The sequence below is a fragment of the Fopius arisanus genome, unplaced genomic scaffold, assembly GCF_000806365.1.
Source record: "Fopius arisanus strain USDA-PBARC FA_bdor unplaced genomic scaffold, ASM80636v1 scaffold00083, whole genome shotgun sequence".
NCBI classification, from domain to species: domain Eukaryota; kingdom Metazoa; phylum Arthropoda; class Insecta; order Hymenoptera; family Braconidae; genus Fopius; species Fopius arisanus.
The window spans coordinates 492,357-505,292 of record NW_011887822.1 but is presented as its reverse complement, the minus strand read 5'-3'; the positions used below and the strand labels follow the sequence as shown (position 1 = coordinate 505,292).

Below are 12,936 nucleotides of genomic sequence, written 5' to 3'. Positions count from 1 at the left end.
GACTATAAATATTTATGCTGTTTTCACTGCATCTGATTCTGGCTCTGTATCGCTTGGATCATTAATCGGAGTATAATGCAGATTGCGAGGAAATTCATTGCAGTTTATTTATTTAGTTCGCTTTTTCTTGCGAATTAACGAATTATATTGTAATCTTTAAATTTCAAGTCTCCGGTTTTATACGGTAGGATGATTTAATTGGGACTTGGGAATCAGACTATAATGTCTCCAGTTGTCTCTGCATGGAGAGAAAAATACTGGAAAAAGTACGTAAAAAGTTCCGTAAAAATTCATGTGTGAGAAGTAAACGTGGGGCGAAATGTAAAATCGAAAAAAGCGTCGATCATTCAGAATATTATACAACTCGGTCGGTAAAAAGTCATCTTTAAAAGTAGAAAAATTACGGTACTCAGTTCCGTAAATTTCGCCGAATTGTTTCGTAATTGTTCTCCAAACTTTTATTTTTCAATAATAATAATTGAGGGAGACGATATTTAATTAATAAATGATTTGATTGGATCAAAATTTCAAAAATCATCTGTAATGTTTTTTTATCCTTCCGACAATAATAATCTGCCGGGTGACGTGATCCGAACTTGGACAACGATTCGCGATCGGATATGACCAACAGTCGTGCCATCAATGCTGTCTAGGAATTTTTCAATTCGGTTACGTAAAAATTACGGTACGTCACGTAAAATTTAAATGAAACTGGAGAATTTTTACGTTACTCGGAATAATTTTTACCGGAACTGTGGTAAATTTTCCAAGTTCGTAAGAAATTACGTGACAGTCACGTAAATTTTCCAGAGCAAATAATAAAATTTACTGTTCGTCTTTCATTTTTTCCCAAATTCTCCAGTAAGAAACAAGGAAATGACACTCCAGCCCACAATTACGTGGTTAGTCACGTAATTTTTCCTGTGTTTTTCTTTCCGTGTGGTTCGATCGATTTCGTCTTTTTAGAATACACAAATACTCGTTCAAATCGAAATCTTTAAACTAGGATAAGTGCATTTTTTCGACGCCATTTTTTCACATTTTCTCGGAATTGAGCGACATTTCCATAGAAATCCTGTTTAGTGAGGAATTGGGATGTTGGGTGGTACCGGAAATTGTGTGAGGTGACGGTCGAATGGAATGGCATCGGGAAAACGCGAAGGATTTCAACGTCAAGCGTTGTCGATTTATTAATGTCTCTGTTCGTTAAATTATAATATTTACACTGATTTGATAATTGTCTGCTGATTGTGTTGAGCATCTCTTCCACTTGATTATCACGCCCAACTGAACTGATAATTTACTAGATAATTAACGAATACTGATTGCTAAGGAAATGATAAACTCAATCGAGGAAGCTGACCTTGATGACTGACTGTACAAAAAGATTTTTTAGTTAAGAATTCAATCCCGTTAATACAAAGTAAATTAAAATAATAATAAAATAAAATAAATAAATAATGATTCAGTACTAATGGACAAATCGAAGTTTGTGGGCTATTGTCTTTTTCGAAATAATTTACCTATAAGCTTGATACGTCTACACATATTTACACAAAAAAATAGGTGAATCAATTATTTATATTAGATATACTTGGTTCATAATAGTATCGTTTTTCTCTACCCATGTATTTAATGTAGTCTGTAGTTTTCGGAATCCCGACAACTGGATCCAAACTTGATCAGATTCTCATGAGCTATTACCTGATCAGGCAAACCTGACGAATGCCGGGTGAAATACTGATCCAACTTCACGGCGGCCTGGAGCAATTTCCACTCGGATTACAGAAGCGTAATGCACATTGCGGGGGAATTTATTGGAATTTATTTATTCATATTGTTTTGTTTTCTTCGTTTTTTCTTTTTAGTGGGACACTGATGCATTATGGAGTGCTGAAAATTTCATGAGGGATTTTCAGTTTCTGATATTCCATCGCACGGAGCTTTGGGAATTCATGTTTAAGATTCATTGCGGGAGGATGGCTACGTGATCGATACATCGGTAGATGGGTTTATCGATTCAATGGAGATTTTCAGTGGTATGAGGGCCGAAGTGACGGGGGACTTCCTGATGAGACATTTCTCGGCGTGTAATGGTGATCAGGTTCGGAAAAGGGCCATGTAATCCTGTAGGGATTGGCGAATTCCAATTAAAGAGTTCGTGTAGGCTGCCTCGGAGAAGGGTATTTATTATAACCTCACGAGTTTTTTATGTCGCAATAAAAATTTTACGTCATTTCTTCATGAATGATAAGTTCTCCTCGGAAGAGTTAGAAGTAAAATAACGAATGGTAAAACGAGAGAGTAGTTTACGATTTTATGGCACATTTCTTCATTAAATATTTATTCATCTCGTCAGTTAACAACTCAGTTATCAGTCTTTATAAAAATGATGATTTTTCCTACGCTATTATTGGTTTTCTTTCAAAATATCTTGTGTATTTGCACAATCGTCATGTATTTTGAAGTATTGAATTGAGATATGTTGGTGATATTAATCAGAACCATCTATTAGACAGAAATAGATTCTACGAATGTCCGTGTTCTAGAGAGAATTCATTTATATCATAATATAAATGGATTCTCTGGATCATTGTGGATCTTTAATATCATCTAGTGTCTTAGATCACTTGCTTAATGTTTTCTCATTGGATTTCAGAAGGGGAAAGTGTAATCCGTTGGGATTGCCAGAACTTTTATGAATGAGTGGATATCGATATTGTATTTATTAAGATACGCGGTAGTGTATTGGCCAAGATAAAGTTTGAACTTCGATTGTTCCGAACTGCCTGAGTACTCCATTTATTTATACACCAATAAAATACAAATGGCTCTAAGAAAAATCTACAAAAGTATACATAGAGTGGACTAAAATTTCTACAGAATAAAAAATGAAATATCCATTTGATTTCCTGTTTTATCGTTATTTATTCTGAGATACAGGTGATTCGGGGCAGGTGATTCGGGGTTAGGTCGAAATGCCCCATGCTTGCTTGTCCAGTAATTTTTAAAGCGATTCACGTACGAATTTTTAATGGCGTATCTGACGCATTTGAAGAGACGGGATAAACCATTCACAATTTGTTAAAGCATAATTATGGAAAAAATAGTATCGATCTCTGAATCGTTCGGATTACCCAACAATTCGATTCTGCAAAATGGTTTTATCGTTTTATTCTGTATTGGAAATGGGATAACTGAATTAATTAAAACACAGTTAATAAATTCTAATCACTATTTCTTTATTAAAATCGCACGAGAATACCGTTTGAATTCTATCAATGTCTCCAAGAAAATAAAGACTAGCCACAAAGACCATAAGAACATTCGTCACCAAAGAAAAAACTCTACAATGATTTATTGTGAAACCATTGTTTATGTTTATACAAACTCTAAGGCGACTCCGTGGAGACTCCCCTATCGATTCATTTTTGTAATCATCATAAATCAGTTCAATATATTTCTATGAGTTTTAACTTGATATTCTAACATTCTGGAACCACAATTTTTACTGGAATAGGTATTTTTCGCCTGAAGGAACACATCATGCCTTCCGACCAGAATTTGAATGGAGTATTTCAAAATCTTTTAGTCATGGCGTCTTTTTCGGGTTGATAATCACTTTCTCGAGGCTATACTTCCAAGAAATTATTGAAGATATCTCAAGATTGATAACCACAATGTTTGATTTCATGATTAGAGGTTTTGCTCAGATCGAATTCCATCGAGATAAACTTGATGGATCCTTTGAACTATGTGTATATCAGCGCTAATCAGATCCTCTGAAATTTCTTTATTTTCTTTATATCTCCCGCCTCATTGACATTCTCACCCGGAGGGGAATGTAATCCGGTAGGATTACAAAATCTGATCAGAAAATTTATACGGATACTTTGGTGAATAAATATTTATTCTCGACCGTCAGTATATGACAGAGGATTTCTGCATATCATTCCGAATCCCTTTCTTTTCATTTCATTCAATTAAGTTGATTAAAATTAAATTAAGTTAACTATTTCATAATGTCAAAACTGTCCAACGGTGTATCGAGATTTTATCAATTATACTTTGGATGGTAGTTTTTATTTACATTTTCATTCGATTTTTTCTAGAGCCCGTGGTCCCTCTAGCCGGAAACCAGGAAAAAAACTTGGTGTGAGTCTAGTAAACATTCACCATATTCTTTTTAGGTAAGAATATCAAAGAAGACATTCGGATTATCATATACTTCATAATTCCCTTTGCCTGGGCACATCCAATCCAATGTCTGCGCTATGATTTTTCGATTCTAACCTCAGATTCTATTCGACGAGAAGTGTCAGAGCGGTGAGAGAAGACATTCTTTCATACTCCCAACGGCCATATCCTTTCTCGTAAAATTCATCCATTTTCTTCTAGCACTCGTGAGAAAAGTGAAAGGGAGGATGTTTCATCATTAAATAACCTTATGGAAGTGACGCATATGCTTTCAACCCTCTTGTGTGTGTGATTCTCGAGAGATGAAAATTCAGACTCAGGTCAAAACCCCTAGACGTTTGTCCCTCCTATTTCCACTTTTGCTCCATTTTTTTTTCTTACTCCTCTTTTTCTCTCACACTCCGGGGAGTTGGGACGAGACGGACCTCCCTTTTCCTGGACGTAAACTCTCTGGATAATCGAAAAGTCACGGGTTGTAAGTCCAGATAGGGGAAGGGAATGGGAATTAGCAGTGTCGAGACGACAGGTCTTTTGAATTCCCAGGAGATGGTGGAAGTGTGTTCTAGGGACTGGGCCAACCCCATTACCTTGTTTCGGCACAAAACTATCTCGGGGCATAACCCAACAATAGACATTTCATGGATGTAATGGAGAACGTGGGGATTCGGATTCTCAGAAGAATGTAAGATCATGTGATTTGACGTTAGCTTCTTCCGAGGATAATGCTTTCGATATTTTTAGATGATGAGATCATGTTGGTCATCATATTCACTTGGATATTGGGAATAGCTAGTTTTGTTTTCACCGAGTAGATTCAGTTTCATCAGAAAATATTTTTTCTTTTGAAAGAATATGACAAGATCGAGGCAATTTCTGTTGTTGATACTTTTAGCTACTCTTTCAAAGAGTTACAGTAAAAGAGATAAGGCGACTTTTTAGGGCCACTATTTTTCAAGATGTGAAATAAACTGCAATTTTATTCTTATCATTTGTTTCAAGTGCTGAATGTATTATTTATGCCAACAATTTCGTCCCTTGTAATTGTCTTTGATAGAAACATTTCGAAAAGTTACCCTTTCTGCAGCTGCCATTGAATTGTTTTTTTTTTATCTTAACTTATTTACTTTTTGTTTTTATAATTAAATTTTGTTTGTAAATGCTTCTTGCATATGGGGACAGGTCAATTGCTCTAAATGAAAAAAAAAGTCACTGAAAAACAATTGCTTGATTTTTTAAACATTTCGTTATATTTTTCATATAACTATTACTATTTTTTTTCTTTTTTCATTCTAATTCTTCTAGTCGTGTATATTTTCCATTTTTTACTTGCATTAAAGTTGGTTGAAAAAAATTGATTTGTCAGGCGTCTTACAAGATTTTTATGAGACTGCTTAGATTGAAATGTAAGGCCCTCATAGGCTTAGGTCCAGGGCAAGGCTGAAACGCAATGGTGGGCTGAGGCCCTTATCTAGCCAACATTACCAAATCTTGAAGTGATTTATCTATCGTAATAGCGTACGCCAATCGTATTGAGAATAGTTTTTTACACATTATTTTTCTTAGTTCCATTACATAATCCTATCAATACGTATATTTTTTAGGATCATCCTGAAACAGTCTTCTTTTAAAGCTTGAATTAATTCCGATTTTCCAATGTGTCCGCAATGTTTTAAAATTGAGATTTTTTCATGTCGAATATATATTTACTAATACATATATATTTTTTCGGTGAAGGCTAGAGTAATGAATTATAACGTTCTAAATAAATTTTTATTCTCATATTAATATACAACACTGAGAGAAATATTCAATAAAAATTACGTGTTTTTCCTTAATTCTGCAGCGAAATGTGGTTGTCGGAAACTTTACGGAACTGTCACGTAATTCTTATCTAAAGTCACGGAATTTTTCCGCGGTATTCCGTAATTTTTATCTGAATTATCGGTGAAAAATAACGATACCGTCACTTTAATTTTTCGAATCAACTCCGTAATCGGTAAGTGAACTGAAAGCTCCGTAATTTTTACTAAATATTTCTCTCCGTGAATATATAAAAAAATAATACGGAATCCAAATCGGATAGATGTAATGTACTATTTCAGTGTATGTCACTGTTGTTTCTAAAATGAAGAATCGTCCTTAATTAATCCAAAAATGTCTCAGCGAGATAGCTTTTAAGATGATGTTATTTTTAGCAATCCTCAGAAATTCAGCACGAACGTTACAGAGTCCTCATTTTCCGTGGCTGCGCTACTCATTCCCAAGTGTTTCCTCTCCGCAGTTCTCCCATACCCACCCACTCGACGAAAATTCATCAACCCACTTGAGTATCTTCAAGCAGCCACCTCCCATTTCGACCCGCTTGTAGAGTTGGAGTGCAGGCAGTAGAAAAAAAAAACGAGGAGAAAAGAAAAAAATAGAATGAAATGTGTTCGCCGAGTAAATGCCGGCTGGAACTGATTTTCTGGGAGAGCACACAGTTTTAATTGACGCCCACCCATTGGCATTGACATCATCCTGCGAGACAGCTGGTAATAACGTCGGGTACATGATGGGTAAGACACACCGAATTTAATTCGGTATTTCATTCTCGACATGTCATCCACGTCGGTCTAATTCAATTCAACGTTTTCTATTGATCGAATCTACGATGCCATTATACAAATGGCAGATTTTTATAAAAAATATGAGAATGTTAACGCGGGATTAACGGGATTATCCTCAAGCAATGGTCAGGGTTAGAGTATCGGGAGATATTCTTGATCTATTGAATTCCTCTACTTTCTTCGGGCGTAATATATCGAATGAGTGGGGACAAATATGGAGATGAGTAATCGCCCTTAAATTTATTCGTTCAATACATATACTCAAATTCAGGGGAAAAAATGGCTATAAATGTCACGGGAAGATTAAGGACAAGGACAGGGTGGCGCCTAATCCGCCGACTGGATATTGAAAATAAGGGAAACTTGACAGAAGTGGATTATGATTTGTCCTCCGGCGTGGATTAAAAAAAAATTGTACACTGAAAATAAACTCTGGTATTTAATAAATATTGTATTTATGCAGACAGAATTCAGCACAATTCGAATTATTTTTGGTTCGGGCTTTTCACTCTAATTTGGTGTAATGATTTTTTTGGTAATTGAAAACCCAAATGTTTTCAATAACAATTAAATGTCAACAAAATAAAAGCTCTCGGTGCTACTCACAGTTTAATTAATACGACATGATAGCGTTGTCAAAACACTGAATCCTAAATAAATATCAATTTTGTAGTTAATTAGCAAATTAAAATCAGCGCATACCACCTGGATAGTATGCGCTGGATATTTCCCCAATGAAGGGACATACAGAAATTTTTATAAATATCTTTTTTGTAGAGCGGTATGTACACTAAAAAAAAGATGTTTATAAAAATTTTGATATCTCCCCTCATTCCACAGATATTCATCAAAAATTGAAGTTCAGAATGCACTTATCCTAGTGATTCCGTACATTTGCTAAAGAATTCATAATTTTTTTTTATTGCAGTGATAACAAAAAAATCCATATACATACATATTTTATTATATATATCCACATATTAAATTTTTTGAATATCTTTTTTCCAGTGCAATTAAAATAAAATGGCCGCACATGCCTTTCAGTGTATTTTTTGGCTGTGGAAGGAGATCCATAATTCTTATCAATTATAGAATTTCTATTAGAATTTTTTCTCGGGGCATGAAGATGATCTTTGATGACAGTAATAATCATAACCATTTGTAGGTTATGGTGCGACGATAGCTTATCAATAAAAGCAAAGTGTTTCGCCGTCCCCTTGGCAATACGCATCAAATGGTACTTTCTTATAAAAAAAATACAATTGCAGGGAATTTGAGATAACGATGGAGGAAGCACTGGTCGAGAGGTTAAGCGGGAATTGGAAGGGAGTTTTTCCGGTGTTATTTCCAAGGGAATGCGTTTGGCCCCGTGAGAAGAAAAGTTGACACACACATCTGGTTCGTTTTATAATCTGGCTTAGTTTCCTTTCTCTATCTCACTTCAACTCCAACGCGCCCTTAACCAGTTTGATGGTACTCTGTATTTTGTTGTATTTTCGTATTTTCAATAGGTTTTTTTGGTTTTACGTCGGGGGGATTTTTTTTTTCATAATCTTCCGTACCATGGGCTTTCCACTTGTTTTTATTTGCACAGACCCACGGGAAAAAATAGACTGGTAGAGAGGGGAGTGAGAGGTCATAGTCGTGTGATTTCATACGGAAAAATCGGAGCAATTTTATTTTTGTCGAGTATTTCTGGCGGATTTTCCTACGGGATTTCGGAGTATTTATGGACTATTCATCTGGATTGCGTAATGACGAGCGTAATTGGAGAATTTTTGCAAAGGGTTCCATCCGGTTTTTCATACAATGAATATCCGTTGAAAGAGAGATTCAATCGTTAATAAAGAGATTTTCAAATCATTAGCAAATAATAGTAGAGAAAAAGACCAGATGAAACTCTATTTAACGATTCATTAATGATTGAATTGCTGATCAATAATTATTGGAGAGAAATGACGCAGTAATTCTGAATTGAGGAGGACCCCTTTCTTGGATCGTAAGTCCCAAAATTGTATTAGTATATAAACGGCGTGACTGAAATTTCTGTTTCGGAAAGCTATTTTCTAACAAAAAATCTTTTTATGCTCCTGGTATTTTATACATGCTGAAGTATATTGCTTGAATAGCATTTTTTATGTTTTCACCAGAGGATGAGCGTTAGAATGGGAAGCATAATTTCAGCATCTCCCTTGTAGGTGATTCACGATATGTTACCTGTGGCAGAATGTAGAGAAAAATAGAGGAGAATTTTGAGTTACCAGAACCGAGGAAATAATGAAAGTCGTAACCGTTTTTTTATGACCAGTCATATTCGACGGAATTTTTAATATCCCAATGGTAGTTTCATTCGAATGCTCGTGATTTTAATATCCCAGGGGCTAGAACTGATGGCTCACGGGTCAACGCGTCGACCAATCATAATTTCGCATGTCCTTTTAATTAATATTTTTTCGACTATATAATTCTATTTTTTGACAAATTTTATTCTCAATTGTTTGATCTGAATATTAAATAGAGTTATTTGATTAACTCAACTATTCAAACATGAATTGACGGGCAAAAATCTCATTCGACAATATATAATATTAAATCACGTTCCAAATTTGTCACTGATTTGTAATGAAAATGCCTTTATGATACTTGATAGTCCTGGAGTTTCAATGATCAGAAAATGATAATGAAGCATTCATGTGATGATTTTACGATTTCAATGTGAAAGAAATAATGCGGAATATATAGATGAATCGATTCGAATTAACTCATTCATTGGAGAGATATAATTTTCCCGCTGAATGCACGTGAAATATTGTGCTCGAATAATAGAAAATTGAATAAATTATGTAAATTGTGTAAAATTATAGGAATGAGGGACACATTAAATTTATTAAGTATATATATGTGTGAGTAAATAAAAAATCATTGCGAAAATGTCTACTCCAGCATTTCCACAGATGAATTAATTTCCACAGAATTGGTGACATGAAACGGTTGAGGTGGCGGAGGGGTTTCCCATTGTTACATTATACCCAGACAGAGACTAACGAATAACACTGACCATTGTGGTTATGAAATTTCAGTAGGATTCACATAATTTACATGTCATCAATTTATTGTGTTGCAATTAGCTGGGATTTTGGGTTGAATGGGAGAGCAGATAAAGAGGGAGTTGAATGGTTGACCAATGGGGAGTGAGTGGCCGTGTGCGATACACGCCCCTCAGCCATTAATTTTTTTAAAACTTAATTATGAAACTATAATTGAACAACTGGATTCTGCTATTGTAGATTGATTTGCGTCAGCAAATTGAAATGAATAGAGCCAAAGAATCCAAAAATCACGTGATTATATTTTTCAAATCAGTGATACAAACTAAATCAATACTTGAACTCCTCATTAAAGTATTAAGTTTATTGGAAATGGGATAGTTAAATTAATAAAAACACAATTAATAAACTCTAATCACTATTTCTTAATTAAATCATTCTTTATCAATATCTCCAAGAGACTAAAGACTAGCCACAAAGACCATAAGAATATTCGTCACCAAAGAAAGAACTCTACAATGATTTCTTGTGAAACCATTGTTTATGTTTATACAAACTCTGAGGCGACTCCGTGGAGCCCTCCATATCAATTAATTTTTGTAATCATCATAAATCACTTCAACACATTTCTATGAATTTTAACTTGATATTCCAACAAAGTTATACTTTAACGAAGCACTTAAGCTTCGAAGCACTCTTTCTACTTGTTTAGTAATTAGAATGCCCTAATTACTAAGTGCCTTAATTATTCTGTACTTATGCGGTCTGAATAGTAAGCTGCACTGATCACTGAATACTTAGAACGGTACAAGTACTAAAGACTTAAGAGAATTATTACTCAGTACTCTAAAATCTATCTAGTTAGTACTTAGAAGAATTCCAGTACTAAGTACTTTAGGTGGTCCGTCTTTAGTCGATCTAAATGGTTCTATTCCATTACAAACCATAAGTACTGAGAACGCTACTTGCTTAGTACTTTTAGAACTTTACCCCAGTAGTTACTTAAACTAATAATGAAATAAACCCTCATCTTCAGGTGAGCTAAGTACCTACTAATTAATCTCCTAAACACTCATGTGAGTCCAATAGAAAATCTACATTAAATACTTGGGTTAAAAGATACTTGATATTCTGTAGAGTTCAGGATTCACTTGATCCTGAATATATAAATCTGTTTCCAATGAAACAAAAAAGGGAAGAAAAGGAATAAGGAACTGTAAGACTTAAATCCTTGTTATACTCTTTGTTTTATCTAACTTGCTGGTCACGTTGGAAATGAAATGTATCAGATATGCGATGAGAACGTGATCGCGCGAAATCAATAAACAATTTCGAGGAAGATGTCATTTATACGCAGATAGAAGAAACTATCTCTACTTATGTTTCTAATAAAGTTCATCCAATACGTAATTCTATACGTTGCTTCAATTGCAGGACGGATCAACGAGCGAGAGTACTTTAGAGTGGTACCCAAGCCACGAGGACGACGGCAAGTACTTGATCTGTCGAGCAGAGAATCCGAGATTATCGGAGGCCGTTATTGAGGACCGGTGGAATCTTACTGTACACTGTGAGTAATACTGATTAAGAAATAATTGTTTCGATCGGATTACTGATAACAACTGGATCAGATTGTCGCGATGAGTTTCGCATGGACCGGAGTCTGTGATATTCTATTCAGAGACGGATCTGTTTCGCATTCGAAAAAACTGAGGAAGTGAAAACGTTTTTGCCGTTTTATTATAATCGTGTACTTGAGAATTGATTACTTAACAGATTGCTTACATGATATCCCTCCATGATATATATGACTATTCGGTGATTATAAATTGTTTAAACTCTTCGAGTGATGAACACTCAATTATATGGGTGTATACTCTCATGATATGTAATCTCGGATTAATGATATTATAATGTGACGCTTTACCTCTAGCCTCATGAAAATTCCACAAAAGAATGCATTTAAAGGGGAACACGTAGTAAATCGCGAGACGATGTGGAATGTCTGGTTCATTTTTACTCTTGGACTTCAAAATTTAGAAGAAAATTTCCAAATTCATTGAGGAATTTTTCCATAATTTGCAAGATATTGAGATACATAACAGATAATTTTTTTAATCTCGATTTTGACCTCATTGGCCTCTGCACCTCGGCTTTGGTGTTGCTTTTATGATGTCTCTGCCGTCAGAGCTATCCCGAAGGAAATTATGTCAGGTGAGCCTGCGGCTAAATCAGGACTTGACATGGCGGTGGTCAGTTTCAACTGATCAGGAAGAACTTGACGGAGACTGATCTTCGATTTACTCAACCTGATCCGTACTCCTTTGATCAGGTTCTGATATGGCGAGCTTGATCTAAACGTGAGGTTCGCTTATCTTTAATCATTCTGATCAAGTTCAGGTTAGGTGGGCCTGAAGTTAAACTGAGATTTTTCCACATTAAAATAATTATAAAATTGAGAACAATGTGAGGATATGCCGACGTCGGTAGCACAGTGGCTAGGAGTCTAGTGTTCTGAAAGTTGTGAGTTCGATTCCCTGTTCAACAGGCACCGATGAACCGGAGGTTGCTAATATAGTAACCGGCAGTACCGACATGGTTTTTCCTGTGGTTTCCCATGTTACTCCTATGTTCTATAGGAGAGTGAATACAGTACAGTGTAGGATCTACAGCCGCATGCGTAGAGTGAGATAGGGCCAATCAGCCAGAATAGGGCAGAAAGGGCCGGAATATTAAAAAAAAAATGTAAAGGTGTCACGGGGCTCGAAACACTGCACATCGATTAACCCATAATCGGAATGAGAAAAATCATCCTCGGAATACGTTTGGACCTTCAAAATTAATCGAATATCTTCCTCACGTTTTCAGGCATATCAACGGTCTCAAGAGATTCTTTGAAAAATTACCGAACGCGCAACGTGAGCAATCACACGGAGGAATTTACTGCCTCGCGTTACTACGCGATCAACTGCAATCAAACATTTGAGGAATATCCGATGATTTCCAAGATTTTGGAGTATTACCGCTGAATATTTTCTCAGTTCACGGCATTGATTTAGTAGGCTATGAGCAACCACTTGCTAGCT

General features: G+C 35.4%; 1 protein-coding gene across 1 annotated transcript in view; it reads left to right on the top strand.

Annotated features, from left to right (window-relative positions):
- Positions 1–12,936, top strand: part of LOC105270304 (hemicentin-2) — a gene marked incomplete at its 5' end in the record, with an annotated part of 112,149 nt that overhangs the window by 65,513 nt on the left and 33,700 nt on the right. The window contains 1 exon segment of the mRNA XM_011311156.1: positions 11,285–11,420. Within this exon segment, the coding sequence (XP_011309458.1) occupies positions 11,285–11,420 (136 nt within the window).